This window comes from Oncorhynchus masou, chromosome 31 (assembly GCF_036934945.1).
Source record: "Oncorhynchus masou masou isolate Uvic2021 chromosome 31, UVic_Omas_1.1, whole genome shotgun sequence".
Classification (NCBI taxonomy): domain Eukaryota; kingdom Metazoa; phylum Chordata; class Actinopteri; order Salmoniformes; family Salmonidae; genus Oncorhynchus; species Oncorhynchus masou.
The window spans coordinates 19,096,516-19,120,244 of NC_088242.1; the positions used below are offsets into that span (position 1 = coordinate 19,096,516).

The following is a 23,729-nucleotide window of genomic DNA, read 5'->3' on the forward strand; positions in this document are numbered from 1 at the left end:
CTGAAAAAAATACTAGGGGAAACACTGCAATGCCAAATATACTCTCAGTGTTCCTACTCAGTGAACAGACACAATGCCAAATATACTCTCAGTGTTCCTACTCAGTGAACAGACACAATGCCAAATATACTCTCAGTGTTCCTACTCAGCGAGCAGACACAATGCCAAATATACTCTCAGTGTTCCTACTCAATGAACAGACACAATGCCAAATATACTCCCAGTGTTCCTACTCATTGAACAGACACAACGCCAAATATACTCTCAGTGTTCCTACTCATTGAACAGACACAACGCCAAATATAGTCTCAGTGTTCCTACTCAGTGAACAGACACAACACCAAAGGACTTTCTCAGTATGGAGGCCAAAAGCACTGTGAGGAGCTATCTGCACTATGGAGGCTACTCTTGGTTCACACGTACAGTATGCACACAAACACACACAGAATGTTCCACAGACACAGAGTCGTGTGTCTCTCCATCGCTCCTCTCCTTTATTGTGGGCAGTGAGCGAGAGATGGAGGGTGCTGTTGGAAATGGCAGGAGGGGAGGAACAGGAGAGAAGATAAGAGATCTGATGAAAGATGCCAGGGAGTGGCATGAAACCAGTCAGGTCAGGGTTTGATGGTTGATTGCTGAAAATATGTCAACATCTTTTAACAGATGCCATTCAGCCCAAGGTGTTTTCACAAAACAGCCTCCACGACCTGGGATTGTGTGTGTGTGTGTGTGAGTGTGAGGCCGTTACACAACTGTTCTGTTTCAGAGAGACCTAAAAAGGACACATCAACAATCTCCATGATTCTCCTTGGGAGTGAAGTGGTAGGTTTAGGTGGGTTCATTCATCCTTATAAAACATTGATTAGTGCAGGTAATGTTACTATAGAGCAGTGTTACAAACCGCATTGGGTTGATACAATCATTCATAGGTTCGTACAGATCTTGAATTTGTTGTACTTCTTCCAATATGATCAATTATCAATTGAGAGCAATAGAGCACATGCAATTGATTTGATGTACAGCACAACACAAATATATACACACACATCAAATAGGCTACATCACATGTATAAGACCCATATTAAGGGTTACCTCAGTAGTTGGATGAGTGAAAATGTCCCTTCTGCATCTTGATTGAATTCATTCTAAATTTATAGTCTGTTGTTGCTATCATTGTGAGGCAATCAAGGTGTGCATTGGTCAGCCTGTTTCTCTGTTTTTGTTTCACAATTTTCAAACACATAATCGGGCAATGTCTCTTACATCAGTGCTTTCGTCAAGCGCAATACTAAAACACGGTGCCACGGATATGTCATTAATCAGTTGCTTACCGATGTCCTCGCCAATGTCTTCTATGCCCCTTGTTATGGTCGAGTCTGAGAGTTGCAGTCCCTTAATTTGCTTTAAAATAGCTTCCATGTTTGTGAAATTAGCATACACTATTTCGGCTGAGGCCCAAAACATTTTTGGACAATATCCGCGTCTGTGAAGGCTTTGTTTCTCGCCAGTATCCAAGCAATCTCATATGTTGCCTCGGTCGTTTTCTCTACAACAGTGCTGGATCTGTCCATCATTTGTTGTTGTCCTTTGAGTTGCGCTATTTGGTTGTTTCTGAGGTTGCTTTGTGGCGGATATGTTTTGTCAAAGTGGGCATGGTGCGACTGGAAATGTTGCTCTAAATTTGCTCGTTTAAAACAATTAACTGCCTTCTGTTCTGGCAAATAAGACAAAGTGAACTAGTGCCATTATGCAGTACAAAAAATACTTGTATGTCCATGTCTCTTGGAACTTTCGGTGTGCTTCTTGAATGACTGTACAAGCTATTTTGGCATTTCTGTTAGCTACTTTAGCTAGCTACATTTCCCCGCTGCCATCTTCCTGATTTTCCTGGTTCTCCAGTGGTTGTTTGTTCATAGCTGTCACCTTGTTCTCCAGCTCTTCCCCCTCATTTTCATTGTCAATAGATGTACGTTTCTATTTTACAATAAATCGATTCATGGTTACCAGACTGCAAGATTAGCTAGTAGCAAACTGATATGTGTCGGTCGCTGTAGCTGAGCAGTTGCGTACTATTTTGGCAAACGATCTATTGCGGCCTTTCTGTTCAACAGCTGCGCTATACTGCCATCTATCTGCCGTCCAAGGAACAATATATATATATATATATATTCAATGTAGTGATTCAGGCATGCATTAAACACATTGAATTGAAATTGTATCATTGTTATGTATTATGAATGGAAAATAGGAAAATCACAGCGAGCCGCAAATTAAGACCTCATGAGGCCCAATGTGCTATGTATGAATATGGCAACTCATCTATGCTGTGAAAATCGGGGATGATGTAATAACATCTGGTATCTGGTGTACATTGCAAGAATTCAAAAAGCGTTTGAAAACATGCATGCACTCTTACAAGCTCCACATTTTGTGCTAAGCCCCCATGTTCCAAAGATGTTCCAGACGTTTCCATCAGGACATCTCCCCCCCCTCTCTCTGCCCCATCCCTGTCTTTCCATATCTGTCAGCCCACCCTCTTTTTCCATATCTGTCAGCCCACCCTCTCTTTCCATATCTGTCAGCCCACCCTCTCTTTCCATATCTGTCAGCCCACCCTCCCTTTCCATATCTGTCAGCCCACCCTCTCTTTCCATATCAGTCAGCCCACCCTCTCTTTCCATATCAGTCAGCCCACCCTCTCTTTCCATATCTGTCAGCCCACCCTCTCTTTCCATATCTCTCAGCCCACCCTCTCTTTCCATATCAGTCAGCCCACCCTCTCTTTCCATATCTGTCAGCCCACCCTCACTTTCCATATCTGTCAGCCCACCCTCTCTTTCCATATCTGTCAGCCCACCCTCTCTTTCCATATCTGTCAGCCCACCCTCTCTTTCCATATCTGTCAGCCCACCCTCACTTTGCATATCTGTCAGCCCACCCTCTCTTTGCATATCTGTCAGCCCACCCTCTCTTTCCACCCACCATGTCACGTCACCTCATCTGTGTTATTACTTTGTTGATATTTTACAAATGTTACATCCTGAGAATATATCACTTTTCTCCCGGTCAACCAGGTCCTTCCTGCCAAAACCGGACGTGTCATTCAAAAGCATTATAAAGCATATAAATAGCCCTATATCTGGATTTGATTAGAGCTTTGATCAAAAAGTATATCCCGAGCCCGAGCCATACATTAAGCCATACACTTTATGAGCCATACACTTTATGAGCCCTACATTAAAGACATTTAATGAGCCCAAGACCCAAAAAGCCCAACTTATTGTGCTTTTATCCAATACATATAAGACATGACAGAAAAACAGAAAAGCCCATAGATGTAGATAGCTATTTGCTCTCTTGGGTAAATAAATTAAACTATCTCCAATAGGCTAATCTTTTTGAGTGTGAACTGTATTACTGCACTGTATTGTACACTGAGAATACAAAATATTAAGGACACCCAGTGGTGGGAAAAGTACCCAATTGTCATACTTGAGTAAAAGTAAAGATACCTTAATAGAAAATAACTCAAGTAAAAGTCAAAGTAACCCAGTAAAATTCTACATGAGTAAAAGTCTAAAAGTATTTGGTTTAAAATATACTTAAGTATCAAATTAAATTAAATTGCTAAAATATACTTAAGTATCAAAAGTAAAAGTAAAGTTATAAATAATGTCTAATGACATCATTGAATAATATAGGACTAGAAATAAATGCAGGAGGCTTTCTCCTCTCTTCATGAAGATTGAATGTTTATGGGTCTGAATAAATAACTGCTATAGCCTACTGGCATTGCGCGTTCGCTCTTCTTTCAAACTACCTGTGAGTTCTACTGGCCGCTATATTTAACATTCAGCAAACAAGAGCTTGCATCCCTCTTCGAATAGTCTACTGGTATAAGAAATGCTAAAAAAAATTGTACTCCAAGAGCTAAGAAGTGGTTTTTAAGGAGAGGCCAGCGGAGCACAGGTGTGTGGGTATTGCGCAAGACACCGAGGGTATAAATTAGAAGCTTATTATGCATAATCCAACATTAATTATCTGAATATAAGGCATAAGGCTAATACTGCAGTGAGTGTATTACCTGAAAGAAGTAGCCTAGGACATCTATGTACAGTTGAAGTCGGAAGTTTACATACACTTACGTTGGAGTAATAAAACTCATTGTTCAATCCCTCCACAAATTTCTTGTTAACAAACTACAGTTTTGGCAAGTCGGTTAGGACATCTACTTTGTGCATGACACAAGTCATTCTTCCAACAATTGTTTACAGACAGATTATTTCAATTATAATTCACTGAATCACAATTCCAGTGGATCAGAAGCTCACAAACACTAAGTTGACTGTGCCTTTAAACAGCTTGGAAAATTCCCAAAATGATGTCATGGCTTTAGAAGCTTCTGATAGGATAATTGACATGATTAGAGTCCATTGGAGGTGTACCTGTGGCTGTACTACTAAAGTGGTGATCCTAACTGACCTAAGACAGGGCATTTTTACTAGGATTAAATGACAGGAATTGTGAAACACTGAGTTTAAATGCATTTGACTAAGGTGTATGTAAACTTCCAACTTCAACTGTATGTGCACGTGTTTGTTTTGGGCTTCGTCCCCATCATGTTCATGGGCTCCCAAGTGGTGCAGTGGTCTAAGGCACTGCATCTCAGCTAGTAGATGACACTACAGACAACCTGGTTCAAATCCAGACTGTATCACAACTGGCTATGTGTTTCCCATAGGGTGGCACCCAGCATTATCTGAGGTTGGCTGTCATTGTAAATCAGGGTTTTTTCTTTACTGACTTGCCTTAATTTAAAAAAAAGGTAAAACCATTTTTTTAAATTACGTATGCTATTTTGGGAAGAGAAATTTTGAAAACTATTTTTGCATTCCTGCGCCTGTCTCCTATCATTATACAACGTGACATGCTTCATGTCAAGTAGGCGTGGGCCATGTCCAAATACCTGTACTTGACTTCTAAATAGGAGACATTTTGTGTTTGCGAAACAATTCAGTTTTATAGTATGTGAAGAAAATAAAACATGTGTACTGTATGCTTTAAATGACAGATGACTAATTTTGACTTTTCATCTAGTAGAATTTTCTGCACACTATTGAGGAAGAGAATCGTCTTTTGAGATCCACGTGTGTCTGACAAAGAGTTGCGCTTTACCAAAATGAACCAATGGCGGGAATCAATGCAAGTGAGCATTAGATGAGGCATTCTCAGTAGGATGAGCCTAGTATGCTGATTGATATGTGTTGCTTACTGCATTCATTTTTTAAAAACAGTACATTCTAAATAGTACAGTATGTAGTTTAGTACGCAGTATGAAGTTTAATTAAGTAGTATGGAAGTCAAATTTCGGACATTTTAGTACAAAGGCACATGTAGCTTTAAGGTCAAGCTAACCTTGAAAACAATTTCCTTTTCAATTTCCTTTTCCAATTATTTCAGTTTTAAAAATGAATCTACCTGCGGCAAGGAAAATGAATACAACACAATGACCCAGCAAGTCTTAAATTAGATATTTGATGTAGTCTGCACAATAGATGATGACAATGATCAATGATTTTATTGCACAGCACTGTGTACCAGTGCTCTCTCCATGTGTAGCAGCAGGTGTTCAAGAGCGCTAATGGAATGATAGTTATTTGAAGAAGTTCATTGAGTATATACCCTGTGACAGTTACACTTAGATAACCTGGGTGCCAATGCCAAAGTTTTTGCATTGACTGTATTTGTTGTTGTTGAATAATATAATATATAATATGGCATTCAGCAGACTCTTTCATCCAAAGCGACTAACAGTAGTGCGCTCTTAGAAAAAAGGGTTATTCAGCTGACCCCATAGGAGAACCCTTTGAATAACTCATTTTGGTTCCAGATAGAACTCTTTTGGTTTTTTAGATAGAACCCTTTTGGGTACCATGCAAAACTGTTCCCAGAGGGTTCTACATGGAACCCAAAAGAGTTCTAACTGGAACCAAAAAGGGTTCTACCTCAACCTAAAAACGGTTCTCATATGGGGACAGTTGCAGAACCCTTTTAAGTCTTGCAGGTAGAAGCAGTCAGGTACCAATGCTATCATGTTGGTAGTTTGATCAAAGTTCTGGCCCTTGAATGTCTGTTTACTTCCTTGCACAGTCATCCCATTTCGCTCTAGAGAGAGAAGGCCTTTTGGAGAGAAATCACATGACAGAAATTGCAATGCTGCAAGGCATTTCTCAAATATGAAATAGATTTTGAGTCTTAAGCTGGCTGGTGAGGAGTTACAACGGATAACATATCATACCATGCACCGTCATGGGCCACATCTCTCATGAATTAAAATCAAATCAAATCGCACATTAAAACCCCAACAAGAAACTTGCGTCAGAGTGTGCTTCCAACCAACAAACCCCAACTGAGATTATTGCTGGCAAAACAGAAAACAAACAGCTGTACGAGTATACAGTTGAAGTCAGAAGTTTACATACACCTTTGCCAAATACATACATTTATACAACAGTTTTTCACAATTGCTGACATTTAATCCTAGTAAAAATTCCCTGTCTTAGGCCAGTTAGGATCACCACTTTATTTTAAGAATGTGAAATGTCAGAATAATAGTAGAGAGAATTATTTATTTCAGCTTTTATTTCTTTCATCACATTCCCAGTGGGTCAGAAGTTTACATACACTCAATTAGTATTTGGTAGCATCGCCTTTAAATTGTTGAACTTGGGTCAAACGTTTCAGGTGGCCTTCCACAAACTTCCCACAATAAGTTGGGTGAATTTTGGCCCATTCCTCCTGACAAAACTGGTGTAACGGAGTCAGGTTTGTAGGCCTCCTTGCTCGCACATGCTTTTTCAGTTCTGCCCACACATTTTCTATAGGATTGAGGTCAGGGCTTTGTGATGGCCACTCATATACCTTGAGTTTGTTGTCCTTAAGTCATTTTGCCACAACTTTGGAAGTATGCTTGGGGTCATTGTCCATTTGGAAGGCCCATTTGCGACCAATCTTTAACTTTCTGACTGGTCTTGAGATGTTGCTTCAATATATCCACATAATTTTCCTGCCTCATGATGCCATATATTTTGTGAAGTGCACCAGTCCCTCCTGCAGCAAAGCACCCCCACAACATGATGCTGCTAAACAGTTCTATTTTTGTTTCCTTGGATCAGAGGACATTTCTCCAAAAAGTACGATATTTGTCCCCATGTGCAGTTGCAAACCGTAGTCTGGCTTTTTATGGCGGTTTTGGAGCAGTGGCTTCTTCCTTGCTGAGCGGCCTTTCAGGTTATGTCGATATAGGACTCGTTTTACTGTGGATATAGATACTTTTGTACCCGTTTCCTCCAGTATCTTCACAAGGTCCTTTGCTGTTGTTCATGGATTGATTTGCACTTTTCATACCGAAGTACGTTCATCTCTAGGAGACAGAATGCTTCTCCTTCCTGAGCGGTATTATGACTGCGCGTTCCCACGGTGTTTATACTTGCATACTATTGTTTGTCCAGGTGAACGTGGTACCTTCAGGCAATTGAAAATTGTTCCCAAGGATAAACCAGACTTGTGGAGGTCTACCACTTTTTTTCTGAGGTCTTGGCTGATTTCATTTGATTTCCCCATGATGTCAAGCAAAGAGGCACTGAGTTTGATGGAAGGCCTTGAAATACATCCACAGGTACACCTCCAATTAACTCAAATGATGTCAATTAGCCTATCAGAAGCTTCTAAAGCCATGACATAATTTTCTGGAATTTTCCAAGCTGTTAAAAGTCAACTTAGTGTACGTAAATTTCTGACCCACTAGAATTGTGATACAGTGAATTATAAGTGAAATAATCTGCCTGTAAACAATTGTTGGAAGAATTACTTGTGTCATGCACAAAGTAGATGTCCTAACCGACTTGCCAAAATTTTAGTTTGTTAACAAGAAATTTGTGGAGTGGTTAAAAACAAGTTTTAATGACTCCAACCTAAGTGTATGTAAACTTCTGACTTCAACTGTACATATGGTAAATGAACAGGAACTACTGTCACCATTGTCAGGACCTTTACTCATGATTTTGGCAGGCATACAAATGTTATATTACACACACACACACACACACACACACACACACACACACACACACACACACACACACACACACACACACACACACACACACACACATACACACACACCAATCAGGCTCAATTGAGAGCATTTCCTGTGTTTCATGTTAATCTTGTGGAGTGATTTTTCCATTACGTACATAGCAACCCTCTCTGCTCTGACAGTTAACCTCCCTCCCTCTGCTTCAAATGAGCTCCCCATTCAGCCCGAAAGACACAAACACTCAGGCATATGCACACACACATATGCATGTACGTACACGTGTGCGTAGAAACACACACACACACAGTTTAGTGTTTTTTTTGTAATGAAACTTGATCTGGAGGCAATTCTGCAGAGCGGTTACCAACTGACACGATCACAAAGCCGTTCATCCTAAACATAACCTTCACCACACTGCTAACCCTAACCTTAAATTATGACCAAAAAGCACATTTTTGTTTTCATACATTTTTACAATGTAGCTCATTTGAATTTGCAGGGGGAAATCTAAATTGAAATTGCTCAGTTCTGCCTCCAGGACTCCAACAATAAATGTAAACTTACGCGCGCACACACACTCAAATTATTCACTAGGACCCATGGACCAGCCCATGATCAATAGTGAGTAATACATTTCTAAATTCAGTTCTAAAAAGAGACACAATGAGAATAGCTTTGAACATGAGACATGATCCCTGCTGTGCAGACACCGGTTCAAATACTTAGAAGAACAAACTGCCCTTAATATTTATTTCTATTTGGAAAAATTGTTGTCTGCCCACGCTAAAGTACACCACGCTAAACTACAACTGAACCATGTTAACCAAGTCGTTTTAAGTACACAACTACAGCTGAACCATATTAACTAAGTAGTTTTAAGTACATGCTCGATTCCAATGAGAGTTATCCGAGACATGGGCATTAAAATGTCATGTTATTCTTTCTCCAGATTACTACACCTAAATTCTCGAGCTAATAACACGCAGATCCCAAATGGTGTCCATGTAGAGAATATGGGCTATTTTCCTTCACATAATTATTGAAGTTGGTGCAAAAAGATCCATACCTTTTGTCAGAAAATCACCTATTGATATAGCAATACATGTTGCATGTTCAAGTTCAACATGCATAAAGATGGAAATAGGGTGGGTGAATAAGGGAGAGAAAGAGGGAGAGAAAGGGAGAGAAAGGGAGAGAGAGGGAGAGCAAGGGAGAGAAAGAGGGAGTGAAAAAGGGAGAGAAAGAGGGAGAGAAAGGGAGAGAGAGGGAGCGCAAGGGAGAGAAAGCTGGTATACATGAGGACAGTCCGTGATGTCTGAATAACGGTCAAAGGGAGGTCATGGAGAACAGGCATTATCTGGGGTAGCTAGACATGGCTGTTTATTTTGATTGTACTCTATGCATTTCACACGCACACATAGGTGTTATGTTTGTATGTCTGCATAGTGTGTTTATTGTCAGGTTCATTAGTTTATGAGTGTGGATGTGAACTGAGCATGTACAGTACACAATATGTGGTTGTATACATGGCTTGGTGGTGTATGATTGCGTGTGTATTGTGCTGTGCTCTGTTGTGAATGTTGCCCATAGAGGCTCCAGTCTCACATAAGCTTGTGCAGAGTGAGGAGGATGGACAGATAGCCTGTTGATAGACTCCTCCCCTCTCCCCTCCCCTCCCGTTCCCATCTATAGTGGCATACAGGCTTCAACCAGCCGACTGCATGCCAGTCCAGACTCGTCCCACATCACTAAAAGATCAAACTGCTACTGTCTCAAATGAAACTTAGCCACTGTTTTCTTTTCTCTCTCTCAGAAGTGGGGGGTGAGAGGGAGTCATGTACCTACTTCCCAGAGTATTCCCAAAAGGGTTGTTTGTATTCTTGGTTGAAAGTGCTCAACAGGTCACAGAGAGGTAAGGCTGAGTCAACTCAGGTTAAGTATGTTAAATGTTGTAGACCTCCCACGCAAAGGTGCGTGCATCACATTTGTCCTTCCTTTGTCAGTCCTTTCACTGATTTCATTGATTTGCCAAGTCCGAACAAAGCGAAATCCACTAACAGAATAGCCTTGAGTGGAAATCATAAAGACATCTTCATTGTCATCCTACGCTCAATGACTACTCTCTGGAAGACAAAGCTGATGCTTTGCAGAGCTCTACAATATCAAATGCTTGAATAACAAATGGATTTCGTTAAAGGTAGACTCAGCGTTATGACTTTGCAACAAGCAGCACCGCAGATATTGCGATGAGCCCGATGCAAGACTTTGCTCTCACACAGTCACACAGGGTATCTGTGCATGTGCGCGGGTTCGCTTCACGCTGCTACAACGTGGTAGCTACGGCACCAAAACAACGAAGTTTAGCCTTGTGCGTCAATACTTTTAGTTGTTGCGGAAATTTACCCACTACCGCTGTTTATTACTTTGTACATCGCTGAGTGTACCTTTCAAGCTAAAACTTGCTCACTGACATTATTAATAAACACTGAAATAAATAGTCATTCAGACAATACGTCGAATCAAAAAGGCACCAAGGAGGCTGGCTATACTCTGCGCTGCTAAAATCACGTAGCCAGAAACCTTTGATTAGGAACAGGGACAATGAGTCCAGACTGTAGTCTCACCCACTTTCCTGTCTTGAACACAAGCTCACTGCACAGCCCAGAGAGAGAGAGAGAGTAAGCAACAGAGAGAAGGAGAGAGAGTGAATGGCAGAGAGAGACAGAGAGAGCCAGAGAGAGAGGGAGAGAGAGCAAAAGAAAGAGAGCGACGGGGAGAAATGGATAGAGAGAAAGAGCACCTTCAAACTACAGTACATACTGTAGCCAGAATATTATTCTTTTGATTTTACACAATACACAATTCACACTGGCTGGTCACTTCTTAGCCTGGTAACTACCTACACATATTGACAGACGGAATTTCATGACTTTTCCATGACTTTTAAACAAATTTCCATTACCAACAATTGGCAGCGTCTATGTATGTACACTCAGTGGCCAGTTTGTTAGGTACATCTAGTACTGGGTTGGATTCCCTTTGCCTCCAGAACAGTCTGGATTCTTCAGGGAATGGAAACGTTGCTCAATTGGTATCAAGCAACCTAATGTGTGCCAGGAAAACATTCTGCACAACATTATACCACCACCACCATTGTCACCAGGCAGGATGGGGCCATGGACTCATGCTGCTTACGCCAAATCCTGACTTTGCCATCAGCATGACGCAACAGGAACCGGGATTTGTTGGACCAGGCAGTGTTTTTCCAATCCTTAATTGTGTGTTGGTGACCGCCTGCCCACTGGAGCTTCTTCTTGCTTTTATCAGACAGGAGTGGAACCCGGTGTGGACGTCTGCTGCAATAATAGCCCATCCGCTACAAGGAAGCACGAGTTGTGTGTTCCGAGATGCCGTTCTGCACACCACTGTTGTACTGCGCCGTTATTTACCTGTGTGTGGCCCGCTTGTTAGCTTGCACGATTCGTGCCATTCTCCTTCGACCTTTCATCAACGTGCTGTTCTCGGCCACAGGACTGCTTCAGACGGGATGTTCTCGGGAAACCCTAGACACTGCATGAAAAGCGCAGGAGGACATCCGTTTCTGAGATACTGGAACCGGCACGCCTGGTTCCAGCTCTCGACCTTCGTCTCTCCCGAGCCCGTACGGGAGTTGTAGCAATGAGACAAGACAGTAACGATGAACAATTGGATACCACAAAATTGGGGAGAAAAAAGGGGTAAAAAAATAATATAATAAAAATAAAGTGGCTTACGTCACCCGTTTTGCCCATTCTAACGTTCAATCGAAGAGAAACTGAATGCTTCAATGCATGTCTGCCTGCTTTATATAGCTGGCCACGGCCACGTGACTCGCTGCTAGGAGCGAAACATTTTAACTGAACGTGTCAGCCAGACAGCCATTCACAAAGTAAACTACCGATCAATGTCCATGGTGCTGAAATTGCAACATGTGTATGCGGCTGCATGACTATCAAATCGATGATAGGCTTTCTATGGTGCAATGGCTCAGCTTTGCTTTAGCTAATGGATAAATGTTTATTGGTAGGTCTATTTGGTCGTCATTTTCTCAGGTTAAGCCTAACATTTCACGAAGCTGTACAAGGTGTCGCAATGCTGCCATTTTTAGACTGCTGGCTGGTGGTGATAATGCAATTACTTTTTCAGTAATTCATGTTGGACATTTAAACACTGCAGTTGTCAAATACCTTTTCCATACAACAGAATACTAATCAGCTACCAATAGATTTTTTAGAATATACAGCTGTCCTGTATAGGCTACCTGAACGTGCAAGACTTGAGCCATCCTTGTGCTCTCTCCCAGCCCCAGATAGAAAGTTGTTGTGTGCAAAAACAGTCTATTAATGTCAAATAATACAGTCAGTCCACCCTCAAAACACTAGTTTACTAGGGATCGTTTGATTATGCAGTGTACTATCTATAGCTATATACTGTATTTAGCTGCTATTTACACTACCAGTCAAAAGTTTTAGTACACCTACTAATTCAAGGGTTTTTCTTAATTTTTTACTATTTTCTACATTTTAGAATAATAGAGAAGACATCAAAACTATGAAATTACACATATAGAATCATGATGTAACCAAAAAAGTGTTAAACAAATCAAAATATATTTATATTTGAGATTCTTCAAATAGCCACCCTTTGCCTTGAAGGACACATTTGCTAAGCACTTGTTGGCTGCTTTTCCTTCACTCTGCGGTTGGACTCATCCCAAACCATCTCAATTTGGTTGAGGTCGGGGGATTGTGGTGCAGCACTCCATCACTCTCCTTCTTGATAAAATAGCCCGTACACAGCTTGGAGGTGTGTTGGGTCATTGTCATGTTGAAAAACAAATGATAGTCCCACTAAGCCCAAACAAGATGGAATGGCGTATCGCTGCAGAATGCTGTGGTAGCCATGCTGGTTAAGTGTGCTTTGAATTCTAAATAAATCATCAGAAAAGCACCCCTACACCATAACACCTCCTCCTCCATGCTTCACGGTGGGAAATACAAATGCGGAGATAATCCTGTAATGGTTTTCCTCCTCTTTGTCTGAAGAGGAGAGGCGAGAAGGATCGGAGGACCAAAATGTGGCGTAATAAGTGTCCATGGTTGTTTATTAAAACACATAAACTGAACACTTCAATTTACAAAAACAACAAATGTGAAAACCGAAAACCGAAAACAATACCGTGTGGTGTAAAACATAGACACGGAAACAATCACCTACAAAAACCCACAAAAACACAACCAGGCTACCTAAGTATGATTCCCAATCAGAGACAACTAACGACACCTGCCTCTGATTGAGAACCATACTAGGCCGAACACAGAAAAACAACCTAGACACACAAAACATAGAATGCCCACCCAGCTCACGTCCTGACCAACACTAAAACAAGGAAAACACAAAAGAACTATGGTCAGAACGTAACAAATCCGTTCACCTACTCTGCATCTCACACAGTGGTTTGAATAAAAATCTCCCATTTGGACACCAGGCCAAAGGACAAATTTCCTCCGGTCTTATGTCCATTGCTCATGTTTCTTGGGCCAAGCAAGTATCTTATTCTTATTGGTGTCCTTTAGTAGGGGTTCCTTTGCAGCAATTCTACCATGAAGGCCTGACTCACAGTCTCCTCCACAGTGTCTGTTATTTAACTCTGTGAAGCATGTTTTTGGGCAGCAATTTCTGAGGCTGGTAACTCAAATAAATGTATCCTCTGCAGCAGAGGTAAATCTGGGTCTTCCATTCCTGTGGTGGATGTCATGAGAGCCAGTTTCATCATAGCGCTTGATGGTTTTTGCGACTGCACTCAAAGTTCTTGAAATGTTCCGTATTGACTGACCATGTCTTAAAGTAATAATGGACTGTCGTTTCTCGTTGCTTATTTGAGCTGTTATTGCCATAATATGAACTTGGTCTTTTCCCAAATAGGGCTATCTTCTGTATACCGCCCTACTTTGTCACAGCACAACTGATTGGCTCAAAGGCATTGAGAAGAAATAAATTCCACAAATTAACTTTTAAGAAGGCACACCTGTTAATTGAAATGCATTCCAGGTGACTACCTCATGAAGCTGGTTGAGAGAATGCCAAAAGTGTGCAAAGCTGTCATCAAGGCAATGTCATCAAGGGTGGCTATTTGAAAAATGTCAAATCTAAAATATATTTTGATTTGTTTAACACTTTTTTGGTTACTACATAATTCTATACGTTTATTCCATATGTGTTATACAATGTGGAAAATTGTACAACTAAAGAAAAGGCCTTGAATTAGTAGGTGTTCTAAAACTTTTGACCAGTAGTGAAGGTCCTATTTATAAACTTTTAAAAATCAAAACATATCAAATAGACTTACAATGAGGAAAAATGTAGTCGGCTTGATGATAAATTCAGTCACAATTTATTGTTGAAATCAGCAGGTTTTGTCTGGCTAATAGCCTACACATATAGGCTGCAATATTCAAGGTACATTCAATTAAACATAAATCAAATTAAATCCAACATGAGAGGCTCCCCTGGCCTGTAGGTCCAGGTTGTGGGCCCGACAGTTTTCTATAGTGAGTGTTGCCAACCCAGGCAGTCTGTCCTAAGAAATTGTGCATTATATGTCCATTGCGCTGCACACAATTTAAACTTAGTCTTGAATGATGAATGCCAAGATCTTCCAGAGATAAGGGGCAGTTAATACTGCAACCACACAACTCAAGCGCCGGTTCACCAATATGAATCAAAATCAAAAACCGCTTTATTTGCTCAAGCTCTCCAGAACTGTTGTCCACTAAATATGATAAACTGTTTGCATCTGCTAATGTATTAGCTGTCCAGTATCTGACCTGTCTTCAGAGCTTCCTATAGGAAATGAAGGAGAATGAGAGGCTCAATTAAAGATGTTGCAGAACTGCTGTATTTGAATCACCACTCCCTTCTGCAAAGTTTCCCTGATGTTGCTAAGGTAACTAAGCTGTTTTTAGCATCCCTGTAACTGTCTCTTCTGCGAAGAGATGGTTTTCTAAACTAAAACTCATCAAGAACTACCTAAGACGCATTAGGTTCTTGGTCTGATATGCACTTTTGAACATCTGAGTAACCTCCACTCATTGCACTGGCACCGTCGTAGTCTTGACCACGGCATTTGTTTGCCGATATTCCCCTTGTACAAACCAGTTCAATTTTTGATTTTTCATCAAGCCCTGCTCAAACACATCAGAGACAGCTTATCAAGGTCCGGTTAAGCAGCTCATTGTAAAATGTGGTTTGTTAGAGGGGGACTGGAATAAAAGCCTGCACACCCATTGGCTCTCCTGGAAAATGATTGACCAGCCTTGATGTATAAACATTGCAACATTGCAACCAAATACATTTCATGCCTTTGTAACAGTATAACTTTTGACCGTCCCCTCGCCCATACCCGGGCGCGAACCAGGGACCCTCTGCACACATCAACAACAGTCACCCCTTGAAGCATCGTTACCCATCGCTCCACAACTACTACTTCAAGGTCTCAGAACAAGTGACGTCACCGATTGAAACGCTATTTAGTGCGCACCACCGCTAACTAAGCTAGCCGTTTCATCGTGATTGACCTGAATCCCAACTAATACAATGGCAAAGTGAATTGTTCATTTTGTCAAAAAGAATAGTCTAAATGAATCATATGAATCGTTCAAGAAAGTGAATCAACTTTGTATGGCCTTATTTGCTAGTGTCAGTGGAAAGCTTTTCGGGAAATGACTAGCAGACTAAACTCGACTTGAGTTGAGTCCGCTAGGACATGACAAAAACATGAATACATGCTAACAAAAGCTAAACAGTTATCTATAGTACAAGGTATGTTTTGAATTGGCTACCACGTATGTTTTGAATTGGCTAGTCTGTTCTCTATCATATTTTAAAGGCTACCTGTCTCTCTCTCCTTGAGCAAAGCCCCACTCGTCTCGCACTCGCAGGTGATGTGCGCAAACACTCTAAAGTGTCATTCCAACCCTGGCTGATATATTGATTTTTATTGAATTGATCAAATATATATTTTAAATTGTTTCTAAAGAAATTACATTAACAGAAATTATGACTTTAGGAATTGTTTTCTTTACAAAACGTTTCTGTCTGTAGGTGACACAATAACACTAATCTATCCATTAACCAAGGTACCTTTGGGTGTACAGCCAATACTAAATAATACCTGCATTGCACATTCAGTGTAAGGAGACCGATTCATAGCATTGTTTGTCAGTTGGCCTAATGTTATGCATGTGGCTTACTCTAAGAGGATACTAAATCATGACCCCTGGAGTTACAGACTAAACAGAAGACTGTAGAGTAGATTGCCCTCTGAGTGCTAATTGTCTGAATCAGAGAGGGCCAGTATACTGACAAATACCTAGTGAGTGGGCGAGTGAGTGAGTTACTGAGTGAGTTTGTTAGTTAGTGAGTGGGTGAGTGAGTGAGTGGGTAAGAGAGTGAGAGAGTGAGTGAGTGAGTGAGTGGGGGGGTGGGTAAGAGAGTGAGAGAGAGAGTGAGTGAGTGAGTGAGTGAGTGAGTGAGTGAGTGAGTGAGTGAGTGAGTTTGTTAGTTAGTGAGTGGGTGGGTGAGTGAGTGAGTGAGTGAGTGGGTAAGAGAGTGAGTGAGTGAGTGAGTGAGTGAGGGGTGACTTTATTTTCCTCTGTATTCCATTGGAGCCTGGCTGTTTCCTTTAGAATGACTAAGCCCAGGGAATGACTAGGTCCAGGAAGAGAGGCATTGACGAAGCCTTAATTCAATACAGCATTAAGCATTAAATGGGACTTTTCCTGTTAGGAGGTCATGGTGGTGGAGGTGAAAACAGACGTGTGCTTGAGGGGTCCTCAGGTCAAGATGGGCACCAAGAACACTGGGCACAGAAACTCCTAGAAAGCCCATGTACTGTAGGTGGTGGCTGTTTAGAGCTGGGTCTACTCAAAGCGTTGGAGACTGATAGCAGATACCAGAAGAGAACTACTGTCCACAGGGGCAACTACTGTCCACAGCGGCAACATAGTTGATAGCTACCAGAATTGAACTACTGTCCACAGGGGCAATATAGTTGATAGCTGCCAGAAGAGAACTACTGTCTACAGGGGCAACATAGTTGATAGCTGCCAGAAGAGAACTACTGTCCACAGGGGCAACATAGTTGATAGCTGCCAGATGAGAACTACTGTCCACAGGGGCAACATAGTTGATCGCTGCCAGAAGAGAACTACTGTCCACAGGGGCAACATATTTGATAGCTGCCAGAAGAGAACTACTGTCCACAAGGGCAACATAGTTGATGGCTGCCAAAAGAGAACTACTGTCCACAAGGGCAACATAGTTGATAGCTGCCAGAAGAGAACTACTGTCCACAGCGGCAACATAGTTGATAGCTGTCAGAAGAGAACTACTGTCTACAGGGGCAACATAGTTGATAGCTGCCAGAAGAGAACTACTGTCCACAGGGGCAACATAGTTGATAGCTGCCAGATGAGAACTACTGTCCACAGGGGCAACATAGTTGATCGCTGCCAGAAGAGAACTACTGTCCACAAGGGCAACATAGTTGATAGCTGCCAAAAGAGAACTACTGTCCACAGGGGCAACATAGTCGATAGCTGCCAGAAGAGAACTACTGTCCACAGGGGCAACATAGTTGATAGCTGCCAGAAGAGAACTACTGTCCACAGGGGCAACATAGTTGTGCAGCCCAGAGGGAGTCTGGGTTTGTGTGTGGTAAACGACAGTGAGATGAGAGGATAAACAGAGCGCCAGAAACAGGATAAATCAGCACTGGCAGTAAACAAACCTGGTATAAACACAGGCTCCATGGCCCCGAACAACACACAACACAACATAAACCCGTTAGAACTTTGACCCAGTTCAGTTGAAAGTTCAGTCTGCTTTGGACTCCCTAAGTCCTGTATCAAGCATCTCAGAGAAGTGTTGGTTTTTCATCAGTTTTACATTTAAGATCCCAATGAATAAGATTTCAAGGACGAGGGGATCTGATGTTAGATCAGTAGTCCTGCTCGGAGATGATTGATACGTAAGGCCCCTGATCCCAAGTCAGATTCTCTTCACTCAAAGTTAGCGTGAGACCGAAATCTGGACTGTACATCATTATTATTATTTGGGGGGGAAAGTGGGAATACATTTGGATTGAATCTACTGTCTTGTTACAATGATGTTATGATTTGTCATGGTGATGCATTCTGATAGTCTGCCTGTGTTGTTATTGGTTGACAATGATGCTGTGACTGTCACCGGTAGAAAATAGTTACTTCTGGGAAGGATGTTGATTGGCAGAGGAGAGAGTGAGGTAGTGTTGGCCCAGTCTTACCACATATATTCTCCCCCCCCCTCCCCCTCCCCCCCACAGTCCTTGGGTTAGGGACATACTGGGCTACTGTACCTGGATATCAGCCCATAACAGAATAGTCATCATTGAACAATTACTGTATTAGTGAGGCAATTGAGTCAAGTTGAGTTCAACTGGGTTGAATATAATTTGACATAATAGAATTCGGGTAGCATTGGAATTGGAATGTTGAAATAACAGGATAGCGTTATGGTATACTGTAGGTCTATCATTATAAGCCTGGCCCCAGATCAGTCTGTCATGTTTGGCAAAACAATTACGATAAAGGGAGCAAAAAAATCACAAACTGATCTGTAACTAGATGAGGGTAGCAAAATGTGTATTTTTATTTTATTTAACCTTTATTTAATTAGGCAAGTCAGTTTTAAGAAGAAAGTATTATTTACAATGACAGCCTACGGGGGAACAGTCGGTTAACTGCAAAATTCCAGTAACTTTCTGAAAATCCCCAGGGGTTTTCCAGAATTTCCAGAATTCCAGGATGTTAACAGAATGTTGCAACCCGTAACCAGGCTAGTATGACATGGTGAAGTTTAGAGCATTAGAGTCGGGTTGAGTCTTTCTGTATACAATGTTATTAGGTGCTACCACTAACAGTGTGTATGTGTGTGTGCGTGTTTGTGTGTGTGTATAGGGGTGTGTATGTGTGTATATGTGTTTGCGTGTATATGTGTGTGTGAGCACGCGTGCGTACGTGCCTGTGTGTATTTGTGTGTGTGTTACCTGTAGATTACTCCATGTTGGTGAAGGAACATGAGGGCAGACGTGACCTCGGCGGCATAGAAGCGAGAGCGCGCCTCGTCAAACTTCCTGGAACGCTGGATCTGGAACATAAGGTCTCCTCCGTTCACGTACTCCATCACAAAGAACAGACGGTCCTGGAGATGGAGGGAGAGGAGGAGAGACAGAGAGAAAGACAGTAAGACAAGAAGAAGGGTTACATCTTTTTCACACATGATTAAAACAACCACTACAAAGACCAGATAATAGTTTTACTATGTGTCGCAAAGAATAAAGAGTTAATGATCAGATTGCATTGTGGAAGTAGACTGTTACAAATATCATGTAGCTAGTCAATTCAGCTCAATAAAGAATGAACTGTAGTTCGACAGTGTGACCCTCTGAGTAGAACCAGTATTGCCGATCTGCATTAGAGTATATTAAACCAAACTTAACCCTGCATTAACCCCTCCACACTTCTACCTTTACAAATAACTGTGATCCTTATGGTCAGCAATCAATACCTGCCCCTAAGGCTAAGCCCCCCAGCCATCCCCACCTGACCCACAGCCCCTATTTTCCAGGCACAGAGAGCTATCTCTCTGGGAACAACGATCCCCTTCCTGAATTCCAGCTCCCCATATAGGAAATCAGATTGAGGAGGGCGTGTGGTGGGTATATAAAAAGCCCTCTATATAAGAAAGGAGTGGCCCCGTCCGAACCATTGTTTAACGCCACAGGGGTCACGAAGCTATAAGAACCAATGACACATATTCCATCATTCCTATTTCAATGGTGCTTAACCCAGCAATCGAGAAAAATACCTTCATTAGATACTCGTCTTCCACAACTGGGAATTTACAGATGGTCCTAGGTAGTATTAAGGCATAAGGAGGATTTCTCCAAATGTTGACACCCCACCTACAGACCTGTATTACCGACACCCCACCTCGGGGCTCCCGAGTGGCGGAGCGGTCTAAGGCACTGCATCTCAGTGCAAGAGGCGTCACTACAGTCCCTGGTTTGATTCCCGGCTGTATCACATCCGGCCGTGATTGGGAGTCCAATAGGGCGGCGCACATTTTGTAAATAAGAATTTGTTCTTAACTGACTTGTCTAGTTAAATATACGTTTTAAAATATATATGTACACCCTGATCTGTTTCGCCTGTCTTTGTGATTCCACCTCCCTCCAAGTGTCACCCATCTACCCCATTATCCCCTGTGTATTTATACCTGTGTTCTCTGTTTGTCTGTTGCCAGTTCATCTTGTTTGTCAAGTCAACCAGCGTTTTTGTTCTCAGCTCCTGCTTTTCCCAGCCTCTCTTTTTCTCGCACTCCTGGATTTGACCATTGCCTGTCCTGACTCTGAGCCTGCCTGCCTGGCCACTCTGCCTGCCTGGCCACTCTGCCTGCCTGGCCACTCTGCCTGCCTGGCCACTCTGCCTGCCTGGCCACTCTGCCTGCCTGGCCACTCTGCCTGCCTGGCCACTCTGCCTGCCTGGCCACTCTGCCTGCCCCTGACTCTGAGCCTGCCTGCTGTCCAGTACCGTTGCCCCACCTCTGGTTTACTGACCCAAGCCTGCCTTGACATGTCTGTTGCCTGCCCCTGTTGGATTATTAAACTTTGTTAATTTGATGTTGTCTGCCTTACCTTCATACCTGATATATCAAATCAAATCAAAGTTTATTTGTCACGTATGCCGAATACAACAGGTGTAGTAAACCTTACAGTGAAATGCTTACTTACAGGCTCTAACCAATAGTGCAAAAAGGGTATTAGGTGAACAATAGGTAAGTTAAGAAATAAAAACAACAGTATAAAGACAGTGAAAAACAGTAGAGAGGCTATATACAGTAGAGAGGCTATATACAGTAGAGAGGCTATATACAGTAGAGAGGCTATAAAAGTAGCGAGGCTACATACAGACACCGGTTAGTCAGGCTGATTGGGGGAGTATGTACATGTAGATATGGTTAAAGTGACTATGCATATATGATGAACAGAGAGTTGCAGTAGCGTAAAAGAGGGCTTGGCTGGTGGCTGGACACAATTCAGATAGCCTGGTTAGCCAACGTGCCAGAGCACTGTTTGGTCGGGCCAATTGAGGTAGTATGTACATGTACAATCTCTCAAACACTGTGTGATAACTGCTGATGTATGAAAGAGCTGAAGTTTGAGAACCAGCTCATCATATCATATACTAGAATCCATGCTCATATATACATATTATATCACCTTTAATGACCTTCAGTAAATAACCAGACTGAGACTCCTCAATCAGTAAGTACTAGACCTGCTCCTACACAGAGTGCAGTACTACAGTACTGTAGGTGGGGTGTCAGTAATACAGTACTATAGGTGGGTTGTCAGTAATACAGTACTATAGGTGGGGTGTCAGTAATACAGTACTATAGGTGGGGTGTCAGTAATACAGTACTATAGGTGGGGTGTCAGTAATACAGTACTGTAGGTGGGGTGTCAGTAATACAGTACTGTAGGTGGGGTGTCAGTAAAACAGTACTATAGGTGGGTTGTCAGTAATACAGTACTGTAGGTGGGGTGTCAGTAATACAGTACTGTAGGTGGGGTGTCAGTAATACAGTACTTTAGGTGGGGTGTCAGTACTACAGTACTGTAGGTGGGGTGTCAGTAATACAGTACTATAGGTGGGTTGTCAGTAATACAGTACTGTAGGTGGTGGGGTGTCAGTAATACAGTACTGTAGGTGGGGTGTCAGTAATACAGTACTTTAGGTGGGGTGTCAGTACTACAGTACTGTAGGTGGGGTGTCAGTAATACAGTACTATAAGTGGGTTGTCAGTAATACAGTACTGTAGGTGGGGTGTCAGTAATACAGTACTATAGGTGGGTTGTCAGTAATACAGTACTGTAGGTGGGGTGTCAGTAATACAGTACTGTAGGTGGGGTGTCAGTAATACAGTACTGTAGGTGGGGTGTCAGTAATACAGTACTATAGGTGGGGTGTCAGTAATACAGTACTGTAGGTGGGGTGTCAGTAATACAGTACTGTAGGTGGGTGTCAGTAATACAGTACTGTAGGTGGGGTGTCAGTAATACAGTTCTGTAGGTGGGGTGTCAGTAATACAGTACTATAGGTGGGTTGTCAGTAATACAGTACTATAGGTGGGGTGTCAGTAATACAGTACTGTAGGTGGGTGTCAGTAATACAGTACTGTAGGTGGGGTCAGTAATACAGTACTGTAGTAATACAGTACTGTAGGTGGGGTGTCAGTACTGTAGGTGGGGTGTCAGTACTGTAGGTGGGGTGTCAGTAATACAGTACTGTAGGTGGGGTGTCAGTAATACAGTACTGTAGGTGGGGTGTCAGTAATACAGTACAGTACTATAAGTGGGTTGTCAGTAATACAGTACTGTAGGTGGGGTGTCAGTAATACAGTACTATAGGTGGGTTGTCAGTAATACAGTACTGTAGGTGGGTACTGTGTCAGTAATACAGTACTGTAGGTGGGGTGTCAGTAATACAGTACTGTAGGTGGGGTGTCAGTACTACAGTACTGTACTGTAGGTGGGGTGTCAGTAATACAGTACTGTAGGTGGGGTGTCAGTAATACAGTTCTGTAGGTGGGGTGTCAGTAATACAGTACTATAGGTGGGTTGTCAGTAATACAGTACTGTAGGTGGGGTGTCAGTAATACAGTACTGTAGGTGGGGTGTCAGTAATACAGTACTTTAGGTGGGGTGTCAGTAATACAGTACTGTAGGTGGGGTGTCAGTAATACAGTACTGTGGGGTGTCAGTAATACAGTACTGTAGGTGGGGTGTCAGTAATACAGTACTGTAGGTGGGGTGTCAGTAATACAGTACTGTGGGGTGTCAGGTGGGTGTGTCAGTAATACAGTACTGTAGGTGGGGTGTCAGTAATACAGTACTGTAGGTGGGGTGTCAGTAATACAGTACTGTAGGTGGGTCAGTAATCAGTAATACAGTACTGTAGGTGGGGTGTCAGTAATACAGTACTGTAGGTGGGGTGTCATAATACAGTACTGTAGGTGGGGTGTCAGTAATACAGTACTGTAGTTGGGGTGTCAGTAATACAGTACTGTAGTTGGGTGTCAGTAATACAGTACTGTAGGTGGGGTGTCAGTAATACAGTTCTGTAGGTGGGGTGTCAGTACTACAGTACTGTAGGTGGGGTGTCAGTAATACAGTACTGTAGGTGGGGTGTCAGTAATACAGTACTGTAGGTGGGGTGTCAGTAATACAGTACTGTAGGTGGGGTGTCAGTACTACGGTACTGTAGGTGGGGTGTCAGTAATACAGTACTGTAGGTGGGGTGTCAGTAATACAGTTCTGTAGGTGGGGTGTCAGTAATACAGTACTGTATTACTGCACTCTGTGTAGGAGCAGGTCTAGTACTTGCTGATTGAGGAGTCTCAGTCTGGTTATTTACTGAAGGTCATTAAAGGTGATATAATATGTATATATGAGCATGGATTCTAGTATATGATATGATGAGCTGGTTCT

The 23,729-nt window shown here is 42.2% G+C and overlaps 1 protein-coding gene across 1 annotated transcript in view; it reads right to left on the bottom strand.

Moving 5' to 3' along the window:
• Positions 1–23,729, bottom strand: part of LOC135523523 (protein kinase C epsilon type-like) — a 172,104-nt gene that overhangs the window by 13,901 nt on the left and 134,474 nt on the right. Inside the window, exon 11 of the mRNA XM_064950270.1 lies at positions 19,224–19,378. Coding sequence (XP_064806342.1) covers positions 19,224–19,378 — 155 coding nt within the window. The remainder of the gene's footprint in view (positions 1–19,223; positions 19,379–23,729) is intronic.